Below are 19066 nucleotides of genomic sequence, written 5' to 3'. Positions count from 1 at the left end.
GGTGCTTTTATGTGACATTGGCATGTGTGTTTTTGAGATAGCTCAGATGCTTTTTTACATGGCACTGGTGTGGGTGCTTTTTATATGGCACCAACCCAGGCACCTTTTACATAGTACCAGAATCATCATCATCATTATCATCGTTTAACGTCTGCTTTCCATGCTAGCATGGGTTGGACGATTTGACTGAGGACTGGCAAGCCAGAAGGCTGCACCAGGCTCCAATCCAATCTACAGCTGGATGCCCTTCCTAACGCCAACCACTCCAAGAGTGTAGTGGGTGCTTTTACCTGCCACCGGCACGAGGTCCAGTCACACGGTACTGGCAACGGCCACACTCAAAAAGGTGTTTTTTATGTGCCACATGCACGGGAGCCAGTCCAGCGGCACTGGCAATGACCTCGCTCGAATGATTTTCTAAACGTGCCACCAACACAAGTGTCAGTAAGGCGACGCTGGTAACGATCACGCTCTAATGGTGCTATTTACGGGCCACTAGCACAGAAGCCAGACAGCTGCTCTGGCAATGAACACGCTCAACAGTGCTGTTAGTGCTCCACTGGCGCAGTGACCAGTCATCAAGTATGGTTCAATTACCATTTCACTAGCCCCAACAGGTCTTTGCAAGCAAAGTTTAGTGTCCAATGAAGGAGAGGTTGGCATGGATGCCAGTCATCGGATTCGGTTTGATTTCAAATTTATGAATAAGAATTGACTTAGATTTGCAAAAACCTGTTCAACCCATGTTAGAGGAGTTGTTGTGAATGTAAATTCTGGCTTATCTTCAGACATAAAATGGAGTTGACTAAAAAATGGAATGGTCACAAATTTAATGCTTCTGATCAAAGATTTACTAAGTTATGACTGTTAAAGAACAAAAATCCTTTGAATAGAAAAAGTCCCTCAGGCTGTTTTTGGTTTTCCCTATCCATAGGCGCAGAAGTGGCTTTGTGGTAAGTAGTTTGTTTACCAACCACATGGTTCTGGGTTCAGTTCCACTGCGTGGCACCTTGGGCAAGTGTCTTCTACTATAACCTCGGGCCGACCAAAGTCTTGAGTGGATTTGGTAGACGGAAACTGAAAGAAGCCCGTCGTATATATGTATATATGTATTATGTATGTGTGTGTATGTTTATGTGTCTGTGTTTGTCCCCCGCCAACATCGCTTGACAACCGATGGTGGTGTGTTTACGTCCCCGTAACTTAGCGGTTCGGCAAAAGAGACCAATAGAATAAGTACCAGGCTTACAAAGAATAAATCCTGGGGTCGATTTGCTTGACTAAAGACGGTGCTCCAGCATGGCCACAGTCAAATGACTGAAACAAGTAAAAGAGTAAAAAGAGTAAGAGTAAACAACAACAACTGAAAATTGAACTTGACTAAAAGTTGATATGGTCATGGATGGAATGCCTGTGATAATAGTTTTACTGGATCACAGCTGACCTGGGGCTAACAAACTTAACTACAGTCTAGACAAGTAGCTTTAATAAACAACTTAAGTAAACATTATAATCAATATTTTGTTAATTATTTTAAAAAAAACTAACAATAATCTCTTTAATAAGGAATTAACTTCAAATAATTAAACAATAATGACATTATCTTAATGTTTGTCTGTTTACCCATGTTGAGTCCAAACAGATGTGCAATAAAAAGTAACACCATTCAAAAGAGTTCGTTAGTGAGGTCGTTAAGGTTAATTGCAATGAGTAAAGAAAAAATAACGATCGTAACTCTTATTGTTTGTTAACAAAACCATCCATCCATTTTCTCTGCCCACTATTTTTGAAAGGGTTATGGGGACTAAAGTCCTAAGGCACCTGCTGCATAACGTCCTATCAAAAGCAATGATCACTATATTTCCTTGTTTGATCCCCAAGCGCCATCAACTGAGATTATGTTGTTGTTGGCACTCCGTCACTTACGATGTCAAGGGTTCCAGTTGACCCGATCAACGGAACAGCCTGCTCGTGAAATTAACGTGCAAGTGGCTGAGCATTCCACAGACACGTATACCCTTAATGTAGTTCTCAGGGATATTCAGCGTGACACAGTGTGACAAGGCTGACCCTTTGAATTACAGGCACAACAGAAACAGGAAGTAAGAGTGAGAGAAAGTCGTGGTGAAAGAGTACAGCAGGGTTCACCACCAACCCCTGCCGGAGCCTTGTGGAACTTTAGGTGTTTTCGCTCAATAAACACTCACAACATCCGGTCTAGGAATCGAAACCGTGATCCTATGACTGCGAGTCCGCTGCCCTAACCACTGGGCCATTGTGCTTCCACTAACTGAGACTATAGATATTATCCAACCATCTTGTTCTTCATCTACTCCCAGGTCTCCTGCTGGTCAGCTTGGCCTGAAGAATTCATCAGGTGATTCCTAACTGTAACATTCTAATCATGTCCATAGTACCAGAGCTGTGAAAAGCAGCAGCAGCTTGATAAAACAAGACTCCCTCATCTCTGAGCTACACACTCATGAAACTGAAATATTAAATCTTTCATTCATCACAGCAATTAAATTTAAAGAATTCTCTTCTGATGCATACAGTAACCCAGTACTGCATCTAGAGAAGATGCCACATGACTGGTGTTGTAAAACATTACTAAAAGATCATCTTGGAGGGCATCTAGACATAAGACATTGCTTCAAAACGTCACAATCAACCCATGCCAGCATGGAAAAGCAGATGCAAAACAATGATAATGTTGATATGTAACACTAGGTTACCATATACCTAATATAGTCCTGTTTCTAAAAAGTGTAGAGGAAACACCCCCCCCCCACACACACACACACATGCATACACACACACACACACTTTAGCACTGCCATCTGACCCTTGGGTACATTTAGCAGAATTTGTTGTTGTTTACAAGCATGTGGACCAGATGCATGGGAGCCTTTCGTATGTGTGTGTGTTTGTGATTGTCCCCCACTGCCACTTGACAACCAGTGTTAGTTTGTTTGTGTCCTCATAATTTAGGGGTTCAGCAAAAGAGAATGACAGAATAATTACAAGCTTAAAAAGAAAAAACTAAATACTGGGGTCAATTTGTTCAACTAAAACCCTTCGAGGTTGTGCCACAGCATGACTGTAGTCCAATGGCTGAAATAAATAAAAATAAAAATACAAGACACAAATTTGATGGTGTCAGAATGGTTTTTATTTCAACTGATCCAATATAACAAACATTGAAATCAGTTTAATCTGCTTAACAGTCTCCTTCCATTGTAACAACAGGTTGTGAGTGCATATAAAATGGTCCCTGTTGTTGATACAAACGCAGTTTCAGGTAATTCGGCGAACCGAATATCTCCTCGGTGCAGCTGTTCTGTAGCAAAGTCTCGACTACTTTGTATTTCAGTCGCTTGTCTTCTGCAGATGTTTCAGTCGTTCGGTCTAGCAGGTACTCTATGAAAGTCGGATGGTGTACCATCAGTTGTAAAGCCCAGCTTTGGTTGGCTAACGACACATATATACTTTTGGAGGCCAGTCGGATGTTAGGGAATGGTTGTTGGCAGATCGAGAAGATTAAATTAAAAGGGCTGCTGGAGATTAAGCTGAACCAATGCTGTGTGAGGGCAAGCATTTCATCATTTTGGTCTTCAGCCTAAAAGTTAACAAAAACATCAAATATGTTAGATACTGATTCTCATTTGGAATATCTCAAAGAATGCATGTAAAGCTAAACATAATAGTTGTTGGCACTCCGTCGCTTACGACGTCGATTGTTCCAGTTGATCCGATCAACGGAACAGCCTGCTCTTGAAATTAACGTGCAAGTGGCTGAGCACTCCACAGACACGTGTACCCTTAACGTAGTTCTCGGGGATATTCAGCGTGACACAGTGTGACAAGGCTGACCCTTTGAATTACAGGCACAACAGAAACAGGAAGTAAGAGTGAGAGAAAGTTGTGGTGGAAGAGTACAACAGGGTTCGCCACCATCTCCTGCTGGAGCCTCGTGGAGCTTTAGGTGTTTTCGCTCAATAAACACTCACAACGCCCGGTCTGGAAATTGAAACCACCATCCTATAACCGCGAGTCCGCTGCCCTAACCACTGGGCCATTGCGCCTCCACAAACATAATAGTATGTTGATAGAAAAAGGTGAAGGCAGCCTAAGAGGCATTTTCTATCCAAAAGGGATTTTCCAGCCTTATACTTACATGCTGTTATGTATAGCTCTATCTGTGCACTTCGAGATATTTCAAAAAATACTTATTCACATTCTCTCAAAAGTTTATAAAATTCTTAAGTTATGTACATTTAAAGAACAAAATCACTTGATATAAATTATAAAATTGAAATATATATTTATTTTAAAAAAAGCACCACGTTTTGGATGAAGCTGACTTTTACATTAATTGTTCATATTTTAGCTAAGTCAATTGATACTTGGCCTGTCGTTAGGTTTTCTTGTAAATATTCATACACAGACTTATATACATACACACACATATATACATACGTATATAACACACATATACATGCATAACACACATACATATATAACACATACATATATATACATACAGGCTAGCATATACAAGCATATATATGGGAGTGGTATATCTCTATCAATTGATGATGAGGTCTCAGTTGTTTCATCTACCGAATTACCTATTCCTGGTTTAATGTGTAACTGGCTGAGTATTCCACAGACATGTAACCTTTGAATCAGTGTGACAATAAGTGACAAGGTTCTACTTTTTAAAGTACAAGGACAACCCACTTGATAAGCTTTTAAAGCATGTGAGCCTGTGTGTGTATATATATATACACACACACACACACACAGAGGCACAGGTATGGCTGTGTGGTAACAAGTCCACTTCCTAGCCACAGTATTCTGGGTTCAATCCCACTGCATGGCACCTTGGTTGCCTTCTACTATAGCCTTGGGCCAACCAAAGCCTTGTGAATGGATTTCTTAGATGGAAACTGAAAGAAAACACAGTTAGTTCAGGGTTATCTCACTTTTCCTACTGAGGAAGCCACGTAGCAAGCCCCAAATGCATCTAAGGACCCAACAGAGGACATCACTGAGGTGAATGTTGTATTTACACCTTTTACTTCTCCACAGAAGACCAGTCTCCACAGCAGAAGTGTTAAGGTCACCTCGGCCCCTGGTGAAGAAGATTCACCTACAAGAATCATGTACTGAGTGCAGTTCCCTTGCATGCCAGCTCTGGTTAAGCTGTCCAACTCATGCCAGCATGGAAAACAGACATTAAAGGATGACGATGATGATGAAATGCAGCGAAATTGCCTATAGATGTTAAAATACATCACAAACACATTTGAAATAATGTAAAGTATATATATATATATATATATATCAAACATAAATTGAAAACAGAACACAAAGGATATCGCAGTACACGTGTTTCAAGCTTTATAAACAATTAATCAATTACATCAGTAGAGGTTTATTGTTGATATAAAAGATGGTTCCAAGCTCTCTTCAGCCGCCAACAATTTTTAGTCCAAAGATTACATCACAAAAGAAAAAGAAAAAGTACACTTAGTATTACGCATTATAATAGGTTTATCACATACCTTTAAAAAGGTCTGCCACTATCTGGCATATACAGGTGCTTACACTTATCAAGTATTACCTCTAAACTTACAGTACCTACGTATATATATATCATCATCATCATCGTTTAACGTCCGCTTTCCATGCTAGCATGGGTTGGACGATTTGACTGAGGACTGGTGAAACCAGATGGCTACACCGGGCTCCAATCTGATTTGGCAGAGTTTCTACAGCTGGATGCCCTTCCTAATGCCAACCTCTCCGAGAGTGTAGTGGGTGCTTGGCCACACTCAAAATGGTGTATTTTATGTGCCACCCGTACAAGAGCCAGTCTAGGGGCATTGGCAACAATCTCGCTCGAAAATCCTTACACATGTCACGGGCACAGGTGCCATCCCGATTTCGCTTGCCGCAATAAGTCTTCGCAAGCTGAGTTTCGTGTCCAATGAAGGAGACGACATTGGCATGGGAGCCAGTCGTCGAATTTAACTCGATTTCGATTTCACTTGCCTCAACAAGTCTTCGCAAGCGGAGTTTAGTGTCCAATGAAGGAAAGGTACGCATAAGTGGGCTGGCTACACCCCTAGCAGAGGCCTTGGATTTAGGTCTCACTTGGCTTGCCGGGTCTTCTCACGCACGGCATATTTCCAAAGGTCTCATATATATATATATATATATATATATATATATATATATATATATATATATATATATATATATATATATATTATCGTCATCATTTAACACTGATCTACCTAATTGGCAAGGTTTGGGTGATTCAACAAGAGCTGACAAACTAAAAGATTGTGTCAGGCTCCAATGCCTGCTTTGGATTGTTCTCTACAGCTGGATGTCCTTCTTAATACCAACCACTTCACAGAGTGTACTAGGTTCTTTTCACTGGGCACCAGCATTAGTGGAGGTCTCCAAGTAACTCACAAGACAAGACCAGTCAACTGCAGTAGTGAGGGAGGTGGCTTTGTGCTAGGTATGACAGAAGCTGGTGTTTTGCAGTGACAGAGACACGTGGCTACCCCAGTTGAAAAAGGAGAGAAGATTGGAAGGAAGCATCTATGAACACTAAACACACATACATATAAATGCACAAACACAGAGACATATGCATGTGCATACAAACACACATGCACATACATACATATATACATACATACACACACACACACACACTGTATAAAATAAATGCACAAATTAAAAAAGAATAGTGTACCAATTTCAAAATAATGAATATGAAAATTTATTTTAAAGCGAAAAATTTCACTTTTGTTTTTTGCTATGACCTAGGTGGAATTTGAACTCAGAACATAAAGCAGTAATGATTGTGCCAGCTTACAACCTTAATAATAATAATAATAATAATAATAATAATAATAATAAAGATAATAATAATGGTTTCTAATTTTGCCACAAGGCCAGTAATTTCAAGGAAGGGGTCTAGGTGATTGCATCAACCCCAGTGTTCAACTGGTACTTTATTTTACTGACCTCTCCGAAAGGATGAAAGGCAATGCTGATCTTGGCAGAATCTGGACTCAGAATGTAAAAATGGACAAAGTGCTGCCAAGCATTTTTCCCAGCATGCTAATGGTTCTGCCAGCTCACCACCTTAACAGAAATAATAATAATAATAACCTTTGCTACTGCAGCTATTTTTGAATCACCCCAAATTTCCTTAATCTAAAAGAAAAAGATTAACCAAAAGTTGTATTCCACTGTGAGAGAAAACCCCTTATCTGAATATTAATCTATAGGATATGGTAGGAAGTGAAATGGTCTAGAACAAATAGACAGTACCGTCAGCTGGAGTATTGATCCCAATGCAGAAAGTGCTCGGACTTTCACATCTTCAGGACAATTCTGAATTGTCTGGCCAACATTCTTCATAGCTTCATCCATCTTAGAGCCTGAAAAATTGAGACAGAAATACATGGAATGATCTGGGACAGCAGAACAAATTTAACCCTTTAAGCATTTAAATCGATCATATCCAGCCTAAATATTCTACTTGTTTTATGTTCAAACCAGCCAGATCAGGCCTCTCACATGTACCCTACAATGTCCTTCTAAAAATAAACAGTGACATCATCAAAATCTCAAAGCTATAAGATAATGCAGGATCAATTCAAAAAATGAATAAGTGTTACATTTGACAGAGTAATGTAAATTGTGAAGGATTAAAAATAATTAAATAATGAAATATGAAAAGTAAATAAAAATGATAAAATGTTATTATTGATGAGTTTTAATAATCTAATTAAACTAGTGAGGGTTTAGTGCCACAACCAACAGTACCAAGACCATACTACTGGTTATGGCACCGAGCCCTCACAACTGCCTCCAACATCGAGTCCAGACTACCAGTGGTAGCACTGAGCCCATACAACTAGCAGTGGTATTTAACCAATTCTACTGCAGATAGTACAAGGTCCACTACTACCAAGTCCAGGCTATCACTAGCACCAAGTTCACAAGACCACTGACACTTCAGAGTCCAAACTGTAATTGGCACTACCAGTAGCTGTGAAAGGAGCCAGAGAATTATATTTACCTACATCAATCAGTTAACAGTTCCACAATCTTGGAATATTGGTAAACATGAAAATCAAGTTCTAATAGAACTCAGTGTACCATAAAGTTGTTGTTCCTCTTTTAAAAACAATAGGGTGTTATTTGAGAGAGATTTGGGTGCTATTTCTAGCAGGTCAAGTAATCACATAGAAACTTTTTCTCTCTCTCTTTCATTTAACCATGTTGTTGTTTAACCCCAGGTCAATCTTGGTAAAATGTATGCCAGTCACAACCATCCTCTCTTTTTTACATATGAACAACTAAATTAACTACAGGGTGTCCACAAGGTCTGGGTACATGGAGTAAATAAAATCATAGCATAAACAATTAAATATAAGAAATGATAATCTCTTAAAGTATGTGTTAATCCCCATGTGAGTACATGGAGTAAATAAAATCATAACATAAACAATTAAATATAAGAAATAACAATTTCTTAAAGTATGTGTTAATCCCCATGTACCCAGACTTTGTGGACACCCTGTACAATAACCAAGACCAAATTATTAATCAAGATGGTGTTGGAGGGTGGTGATTTGAGAAAGATTTGGCCTCTATTTCTTACAAGGGAAGCAATGTACAGAGGGTCCCTTGTGTGCCCAATACATTGGGACAAAGGATTTGGTGGCAGCAGGGTTACAAAATTTATATTTTCTTCACCATATGAGAAAAATAGACACACACACAGCCTCACGGTTAGAGTACCGGCTTTATCATCATAAGGCCATAGATTTAATTACTGAACCTTGAGTAAGGCACTTTATTTCATGTTACTCCAGGTTACTCAGCTCTGAAACTGAGGACCAGCCAAGTACCAAGCCCAGCCTTCTCTCCCTCTCGTTGTCACATAATGTCCGATTGGGTCAAGAGAGGGAGACGCAAGGGGGTGTCTACTGTACAACTGCTCTCAAAAAGTCAGGCACCTGAAGCTATTAGTTGAAAGTATTGCATATGCTACTAAGTTATATTTGTTTGTGAGTGATGGCCATGCTTTATTTGGGGGAGGAAAACATCCAGCAGAAGCTTCATGTTCATTTTCAGTAATCTGTCTTCTCAAGAACAGATCAGCTTCACTCACTCACTCCACTACTCTTGCAGCCATCACTCATCTAACTCATTTCTCTCACTCACTCTCTCTATGCATCATTCACCATCTTAGACATGTTACCTAGGTAGTACAAACTCATCATACAGAAGCGAGGACTATCTTACAGTAGACAGGGCAACCTCACTAATGCTGGTGCCAGTAATAGATGCACCCAATTGTTGTTGGCCCTGTCGCTTACGACGTCGAGGGTTCCAGTTGATCCGATCAACGGAACAGCCTGCTCGTGAAATTAACGTGCAAGTGGCTGAGCACTCCACAGACACGTGTACCCTTAACATAGTTCTCGGGGAGATTCAGCGTGACACAGTGTGACAAGGCTGACCCTTTTGAATTACAGGCACAACAGAAACAGGAAGTAAGAGTGAGAGAAAGTTGTGGTGAAAGAGTACAGCAGGGTTCGCCACCATCCCCTGCCGGAGCCTCGTGGAGCTTTAGGTGTTTTCACTCAATAAACACACACAACGCCCAGTCTGGGAATCGAAACTGCGATCTTATGACCGCAAGTCCGCTGCCCTAACTACTGGGCCATTGCGCCTCCACTAGATGCACCCAATATGTTCCATAAAAAGGTGGTGAGCTGGCAGAATCGTTAGGACATCAGACAAAATGCTGAGGTCAACTTTACCTTTCACCTCTTCAGGATCGATAAAATATAGTACTAGTCAAGTACTAGGGTCAATGTAATGACTAATCCCATCCCATCAAAACTGCTGGTCTAGAACTTTGCAACAAACCAGCATACCATTCAGGGGGAAAATTGTGATCTCAGTTTCTTATATGCCATGGGAACTCGGTAACCTGAAATACGAGTCCTAGGAGCTCAAGGAAAAAAAAAAAAAAGTTTTGTAAAGGGGTTAGTGATGAGGTGGAGACAACACGGGATCAATAAAACCCTTCAGTCTTATTGAGAACATGACAACTTCTCTAGTGCTGGTGCCATGAGGAAATGTACCCAGTACACTGTGAAGTGGTTGGTGACTGGAAGGGCATCCAGCAGTAGAAACATGCCAAAAAGGAAGGAAACAGGTGAGATGTGGTCCCTTGATCAGTCAAGAAGAGCAATACTTTGAAATAACTGATACGGACAGACAACCTGTCTAACCCAAACCAACATAAAAACCAAGTATAAAATTATGGTGATGATGATGATGAAAATGACAAGGGGGATGATATTTAAATCAATTTTTACCGTATTTCTTTAGAATCAGCTTCCCATTTTTAGTGATAGCAATTTGTGCGATAGTCTCGATTCCAATGGTTCTTAATGTCATGTCTGAAGAATTCAAACTAGACAGAACTTTACACAAGAAGTGCTGGTACCTAGAGCAGATTTCATTGGGTCGATGTCGTGCTACACTGCCAAAAAAGGTAATCAGTCCTACAAGAAAAAATTAAAATAAAAAAGGTCTTTTAAAAAAGACAGGACAGAACAAAATATATATTTTTTAAAACAAATGATGCTAAATTATTGAAAATTTCGACAAGAGTGGTGGTGGTGGTGGGGGGAAACAGTTTCATGGGGAAAATAATAAGGCAAAGACATGGCTTTGTGGTTCAGAAGCTTGATTTGTAACCAAAGGGTTTCAGGTTCAGTCCCACTGTGTGGCACCTTGAACAAGTATTTCTTACTATAGCCCCAAGACAACCAAAACCTTGTGAATGAATTTGGTAGGTAGAAACTGTATGGAACGTGGAAGTTAGTCGTGTGAGTGTGTGTGTGTGTGTGTGTGTGTGTGTACATATATATATATGACTACTGACCAAGACCTTTGGAAATGTGCTGTGCGTGAGAAGACCCGGCAAGCCAAGTAAGATCGTTGCCAGTGCCCCTGGGCTGGTTCTTGTGCGGGTGGCACATGAGATGCACCATTTTGAGCGTGGCCGTTGCCAGTACCGCCTGACTGGCTCCCGTAGGATTTTCAAGCGAGATCGTTGCCAGTGCCCCTGGACTGGCTTGTGCGGGTGGCACATAAAAGACACCATTTCGAGCGTGGCCGTTTTCGTGCGGGTGACACGTAAAAGCACCCACTACACTCTCTGAGTGGTTGGCGTTAGGAAGGGCATCCAGCTGTAGAAACTCTGCCAAATTAGACTGGAGCCTGGTGTTGCCATCCGGTTTCACCAGTCCTCAGTTAAATCGTCCAACCCATGCTAGCATGGAAAGCGGACGTTAAACGATGATGATGATGATGATGATGATATATACACACACACACACACGTGTGTGTATAGTTTGTTCCCTCCCACCACCACTTGACAACCAATGTTGGTTTGTTTACATTCATGTAACTTAGTTTGGCAATAGAGATTGATAAGTACCAGACTTAAAAAGAATAAATACTGGGATTGATTTGTTCAACTAAAACCCTTCAAGGTACTGGTGTCCCAGCATGGCCACAGTTCAAAGACTGTAACAAGATAACTCATTTGTCAAATTCCAAATTTTCTCAGAGATCCCTTTTTATAATTCTTAGCAGAGTTCTTAGAACACTGAGTAAAATAATTTATGATATTTGCTTCAGTTTCTTGCATCTAGGTTCAAATCCCACCAAGACCAACTTTACCGTTATCATCCTTTTTTGGAGGAGTTGATAAAGTACCAACTGAATTGCTGATGCAGCCCTCTCTCTTTGCCTGCAACTGTCACATGCTTTATTGTCTACTGGATGAAGAGCAAGAGAGCCAAGAGGATGTCCGTGTTGCTCGCAACTACCTGAGCACCTCAAAACATAACTGAAAGCATGGTACATTTTACCCAAGTTATTTTCAATTCTGAAAGATAGCTGTAAAATGTATCAGACAGCAGAGGAAGAACAACTCTGGCTATATAGCTACATGCATGAATGAGAAATAAATAAATAAATAAATAAATAAAACCAACTGACCAACCAACCAACCAACTTCTCCAGTCACTATTCCTGGGAGGGGTGTGGAGGTAGAGTCAGCAGGCACCTCAGCTGTAGTGTGATGTGGAGGCACGTGGCTTAGTGGTTAGGGTGTTAGACTAATGATTGTAAGATTGTGGTTTCGATTCCTGGACCAGGCGATGTGTTGTGTTCTTGAGCAAAACACTTCATTTCACATTGCTCCAGTCAACTCAGCTGACAAAAAAGAGTGATCTTGCGACAGACCAACATCGTGTCCAGGAAGAGAATTCATGTCATGGAAACTAGGAAACTGACACTTATGAGTTAGCATGATTCAAGAAGATAACGTTACCTTTTTTTTTCCCCCCAGCTGTAGGGTCCTATCAGAAGCAACTGTAATTTACACTTTCCAGTTGGATTCCCAAGAGTGACCAACTAAAATTAAGGATATTATCTAAATATCTGAAAAGAATCCATGTTCTTTTTTGTTGTTGCTGTTAATAAAATTATAATCTCATCTAAGTAAGCCTTCAGTCATCACTCAAAATCAAAGATAATTGATAGCAGGTACAATGCTTTCAGTAATGGTTTGAGGTGTTTGTATAGTTACGAGTATACAGGGACTCCCTCTTTGCCCTTCCACTCTTCACCTAGATCAGTAGTTCTCTTGATTACTATTTTATTCTGGTGGACTCCCATAGCCATTGAATGTTTAAAAACTATTTTCATAAATACTTCTTTCAAAACTTCTATTCTGTTGCTCATATATTCACATGTGATGGTTTGCAAAAGTATTCACTGAGAGAACATGGTTCAGTGACCAGAAATATGGTGTACTGGATCCCCAATTAACTATTTTTCTGGCAAGGACCCCCTTTGATTAGTATCTTATGCTGGTGAACCCCGCCATAGTTGTTCAATGTTTAAAAAGTAGTTTTATAGATACTTCTTTCAAAATCCTTATTTTCTTTCTCACACGTCCATTTGCATAGGTTTACCATAGCACTCACTGAGAGAACAAGTGTCAATGGCCAGAAACATGTCAAACTATGCAAAATGTTTGAGAAAGCAACACAACTGTTTCTTATTTCTTTACTGCCCACAAGGGGCTAAACATGGAGGGGACAAACAAGGGATTAAGTCAATTACATCAACCCCAGTGTGTAACTGGTACTTAATTTATCGACCCCGAAAGGATGAAAGGCAAAGTCGACCCCGGCGGAATTTGAACTCAGAACGTAGTGGCAGACGAAATACCGCTAAGCATTTCGCCCGGCATCCTAACGTTTCTGCCAGCTCACAGCTGTTTCTTGCAATAAATATATCAGCTCCAATCATCATAGAGTTTCTTATTCCAAGATGTGTACATAGTAGCACCAGACAAGACTTGAACCGGGAATTGTGGAAAACATCACAATAGGTGCAGGCATGGCTGTGTGGTAAGAAGTCTGCTTCCTAACTACATGGTCTAGAGTTCAGTCCCACTGCATGGCACCTGAGAAAAAGTGTCTTCTATTATAGATACCAGCTGACCAAAGCCTTGTGAGTGGATTTGGTAGACAGAAACTGATTTGAAGGCGGCGAGCTGGCAGAAACGCTAGCACGCCGGGCGAAATGCTTAGCGGTATTTCGTCTGCTGCTCCGTTCTGAGTTCAAATTCCGCTGAGGTCGACTTTGCCTTTCATCCTTTCGGGGCCGATAAATTAAGTACCAGTTATGCACTGGGGTCGATCTAATCGACTTAATCCCTTTGTCTGTCCTTGTTTGTCCCCTCTATGTTTAGCCCTTTGTGGGCAATAAAGAAATAAGAAACTGATTAGAATTCTTTCATGTGTGTGAGTGTGTGTGTGTGTGCATATGTACGTTTGTCCTTTTGTAGACATTGTGTGATAGTTGTAAACAAGTGCCACTGTCATGCAAGCAGTGTCCATTGCTTCCAATCTTCCATGATAGCATGTTTGGTCATGAGATGCAGCCATACGAAATCTACCTCAACAAATTCCATCTCACTCATGCAAACATAAAAAAAGTGGACGTTAAAAACAACGACAGTGAAGATGAGTATATCAGTTCACAGCTCGGGAATGATGAATGTACAGAAGCACGACACAGATTCCATACAGTAATGACTGCAGCAATGTGCAAGCCTTTAAAGACACACAACTAAATGTCAATAGCCAGCAATACAAAACAAGGTGGTGGTGGTAGGGGAGGTGCTGTGTAATTTTAAAGAAAATAAAAACATTAAATAAAAGCAACAACAACAGAGAAAATTACAATTTAAATGTTCAAAAAAGCAAGTGACAAAGAAATTGCCATCATTAGAAGCAATAATAAGAGAAGACAGAAAATTTTAGTAAAAGACTTTCCCTTGTCATCAACCACAAAAAGTAGACTTTGGTTTGAAACAGAGAAATTAAAGGAATTATATAGAGACAACCGAAAACCTACTTCCACAACTATTTCAGATGGTTTATAGAATACTGTAAAACCGATATTATCATTCTTATTCTACATTCTGAGTTCAAATTCCACTGAGGTCAATTTTGCCTTTCATTCTTTCGGGGGCAATAAAATAAGCACCAGTTGAACACTGGGGTTGATGTAATCAACAATTCCCCTCCCGCCAAATTTCAAGTCTTGTTCTTTTTGTAGAAAGGATTATTATTATTATTATTATTATTATTAAAACAGCAAGCTGACAGAATCATTAGCACGCTGGGCAAAATACTTGGCAGTATTTCGTCCATCAGTTTTCAGTATTATTATTATAATTATTATTATTAAACTGGCACACTGTTGGTTACGACAACAATGGTTTTAGTTGATTGTATCAACAGAGCAGCCTACTTGTGAAACTAATGTGCAAGTGGCTGAGCACTCCACAGACATGCATACCTTTAACATAGTTCTCAGGAAGATTTCACATGACACAGAGTGTAACAAGGCTAGCCCTCTGAAATACAGGTACTACTCATTTTTGCCAACTGACTTGACTGGAGCAGCATGAAGTAAAGTATCTTGCTCAAGGATTCAATGCTACCTGGAATCAAGCTCCAAACCTTACAATCAAAAGCTGGACCACTAAGCCATTAACCTTCACTATTATTATTATTAAGGTGGTGGTGTGACAGAATTGTTAGCGTGCCAGACAAAATACTTAGCAGCATTTCATTTGTCTTTGCATTGTGAGTTGAAATTCCACTGAGGTCAACTTTACCTCTCAGTCCTTTCAGGAGTCAATAAAATAAGTACCAGTCAAATACTAAAGTCATTGATATCAACAAACCCATTCAAAACAGGTGTTGTGCCTAAATTTGAAACCATTATTATTATTATTATTAAGTGAGAGAGCAGTGCATGCCAGCAAAGTGACACTGGGGTACAAATATACGAAGCCAAGTATACCCATCATGTCTACCCGTCTGATAAGGGTACACCAGGTACATGCATCACAATCATATGGGTGCGACATGTGATCTCATATCAAGATAAACAGCGCATGACCTCGCAGGTGGAGCCCAGTTAGAATTTTCTTCAGGTCGAGTAGCCCATCCTGCTCAAAAGGTCCCTGAATAAGGTTTAAGAATGTTGAGCAAAACACAGACGTTTCCAAAGGTGAATTATCCAATTATTATTATTATTAATAGTAGTATCATTAAGGCAGAACCATTAGCATGCTGGACAAAATGCTTGGTGGCATTTTATCCATTTTTACATTCTGAGTTCAAATTTCGCCAAAGCTAACTTTGCCTTTCATCCTTTCCAGGTTCGATAAAATAAGTACCAGTTGAGCACTGGGGGGGGTCAATGTAATGGACTTCTCCTTCCCCTGAAATTGCTGGCCTTGTGCCAAAATTTGAAACCATTATTATTATTATTATTTTAATTAATGTATCTTGTGTATACAAAAAAATGTATGACTGCTGCTGTTAAGTTTACAGCCCTACAGAGATTACCATCATCCAGTCAGCTTCCACTAACCTGGTTAAGCCGACTAGTATTACTAGTTATAATTTCCTCTCTCTTTATTATATCTCCCCCTTTCTCTTGTTTCTTAGTCCCTATTTATCTGTCTCTGCCAACTGTTTTCTTTCCACTTCCCTCTCAAAATACTTATAAAATGCCTTGAGTTCTACCCAAATCTTGACACTAGTTCTCTAACGTAATGCAACAAAGTGTTTCCCTGACAAATTGCACATGAAACATCCAACACAAAGTTCCAAACAACCACAATGGCGAAACACATGTAGGAACTATTAGTATAAACTTGTGTTTATCATAATTCTTCATAATTTTTCATTTCAGACAAAATGCTCAGTAACATTTTCTCAGGTTTTACATTCAAATTCCGCTACAGTTAACTTTTCCTTTCATCCTTTTGTAGTCAATAAAATAAGTACCAGTTGAGCGCTGGGGTTCAACATAATCAACTAGCCCTCTTCTCCAAAATTTCAAGCCTTGTGCCCACTGTGGAAAGGATTCATCATCATCATCATCATCATCGTTTAACATCTGCTTTCCATGCTGGCATAGGTTGGACGGTTTGACATTTAATGCCTGTTTTCCATGCTGGTATGTCCGACCCATGCCAGCATGGAAAACAGACATTAAACAATGATGATGATGATGATGATGATGATAATCGACCCCAGTACCTTTCGTTTCTTTTTTTAAGTCTGGTACTTAAACCTTCAGTCTCTTTTGCCAAACCAATAAGTTACAGGGACATAAACACACCGACATTGGTTCTCAAGTGGTGGTGGGAGGAAAACAGAGAGAAAGAGAGAGACACACACACACACATATATATATATATATATATATATATATATAAAGCATGTAAATAATAACACAAATGGGCTGAGGTTCACTACAGCTGTTTCATACATGTTTTTTTTATTGATGAACAAATCAATTACATCATGTAAACTAATTGTTTTCTTCAGATGAATTAAAATTAATAAAATTTAACGTTTAAGATTTTTCAAACAAAGAATATAGAATGCACATCTCTCATCTCAGTGCCGGTTATGACAGGTTTCTTTCAGTTTCCATCTACCAAAGCCACTCACAAGGTTTTGGTCGGCCTGGGGCTATAGTAGAAGACACTTGCCTAAGGTGCCATGCAGAGGGAATGAACCCAGAACCATATGGTTGGGAAGCAAAACTCCTTACCACACAGCCACGCCCGTGCATATAGACAGACGTTGAAGAACATAGAAAAATCTCATTGACAATATTTAAATGATGCCTAACCTGGCTGCAAGAGTTCAAGTAAAACATCCGAGTCAGCTTTAATCAAGAGTGTCTCAAGACGGTCAAGGACTTTATGTTCGGTCAGCCAAGTAAATCCATGGTCACTTGTGGCCAAGTTTGTTAGTAGTTCTACGCAGTTCATCTTTGCCAATACATCCGCACTATCACCATAGAGTTCGTTAAGGAGATTTTCCAACAGACCAGATCCAATCACCAATGACAAATTCCGGGCAGATGAATTGCCAATATTAACGAGCAACTAGAAAACAATTAGGATCAATATATTAGTAATTATATAAAATTGTGTATATGTGTGTATATATATATATATATATATATATATATATATATTATTTAAAAAATGGCAAAAAATCATATATTAATTAATATCGATTAATTACCAGGAAGCTAGCACATTTAAAGAATCAAAGAGATTCAGAAACAGTATCTGCAATCTCAGGGGATTAAAGTACATTTTTATATATGACGTTGACCACTAACGTGGACATTTAATGTGCTAGAAATAGATCATATCTTGTGTCTAAAAAGACCTAAATTGTTCTCAACATGAAATATAGCGTGATACCAAAACGTAAGCGGTCAAGACATTTAAAATCACCGAAAAGGAACATTATTAAACAGGTACCGGTTTCAAATTTAACAATCTTACCGACTGTCTATTTCTCTTCAGCCTGATTTGTAATGGAACCACAATCATATGTATGTATGTATGTATGTATGTATGTATGGACATATACATGTGTGTGCATATACATATATATCCTTTAAGTTCATTTATGGTAAACGTTTTGAGTTGGAATCACTAGGCTATATCCTAGTGATTCCAACTTACAACAGCAGTTTTATGATATCATACCAAGCTGTGCTGATATAACATAGGATAAATAGAGTAATAACAATAATAATCCATGGATGGAATTCATGAATATTTTAATGTATCACTATGCAGGTTTCCACAAATCACATGGTTTTAGTGACCCTAATCTCCGTTCATGGGATGATTACAGTCTAATCCAGTGGTTCCCAAACTTTTTAGAGACACGACCCACTATTTATGACACCAGTTTATGGCAACCCACTTCACTCCACTGGGTTAGGGTTAGGGTTATATTAAATGTGAAACAAAACGTTTTATAACTGTTTCAACGTCTCCATACCCTATGGGCAGGTATTAACTCTAATACAAAACCTCAAAGCAGTAACTGTTATCGGCTTGATCAGTGTTGTACTGTGCCTAGTTAAAGTTCTCTATAAATAGGTAAGAACAGACTTTTCCTTTTTACGATTACGTTCGAATAAATAACTTGAGAAAATGACCACCTCTGATTTGTTAAGTTCGTGAAAAAAGCCTACTGCTTGATAAAACAACCAGTCTGGTATTGAAAACATGAGTCTTGAACTATCTCGATAGACAGCAGTTAATCGAAGCTAATGCGTAATTTTATAACATTTTGCGACCCATCAGTGGGTCGCGACTCATAGTTTGGGAACCACTTGTCTAATCTGTAATACCCATGTACATCAGGTGAGTCTTTGTTCATGTGTTTGTGTTTGTAAAAGACCAGTTGGTAAAACATGGTGCTAAACTACAAAATTCTAAGAACCACTGAACTACATTATCATATTATCTTTACTTATTTCAGATACAAGGTCACCATTCAAGAGAGATTTAGCT

At 39.4% G+C, this 19066-nt stretch overlaps 1 protein-coding gene across 1 annotated transcript in view; it reads right to left on the bottom strand.

Annotated features, from left to right (window-relative positions):
* Nucleotides 1–3149: 3149 nt before the first annotated feature.
* The window catches only part of LOC106884221 (26S proteasome non-ATPase regulatory subunit 5), a 57253-nt gene continuing 41336 nt past the window's right edge, over nt 3150–19066 (bottom strand). The window contains exons 5-8 of the mRNA XM_089338942.1: nt 17371–17629; nt 10434–10622; nt 7363–7472; nt 3150–3619 (exon numbers count right to left, since the gene is read on the bottom strand). Of these exons, the coding sequence (XP_089195068.1) occupies nt 3221–3619; nt 7363–7472; nt 10434–10622; nt 17371–17629 (957 nt within the window). The 3' untranslated portion in view covers nt 3150–3220. The remainder of the gene's footprint in view (nt 3620–7362; nt 7473–10433; nt 10623–17370; nt 17630–19066) is intronic.

Source organism: Octopus bimaculoides, chromosome 21 (assembly GCF_046866305.1).
Source record: "Octopus bimaculoides isolate indiv1 chromosome 21, ASM4686630v1, whole genome shotgun sequence".
Lineage (NCBI taxonomy): Eukaryota > Metazoa > Mollusca > Cephalopoda > Octopoda > Octopodidae > Octopus > Octopus bimaculoides.
Note: the sequence above shows the minus strand (reverse complement) of the source record. Positions and strands in the feature narration are given on the sequence as shown.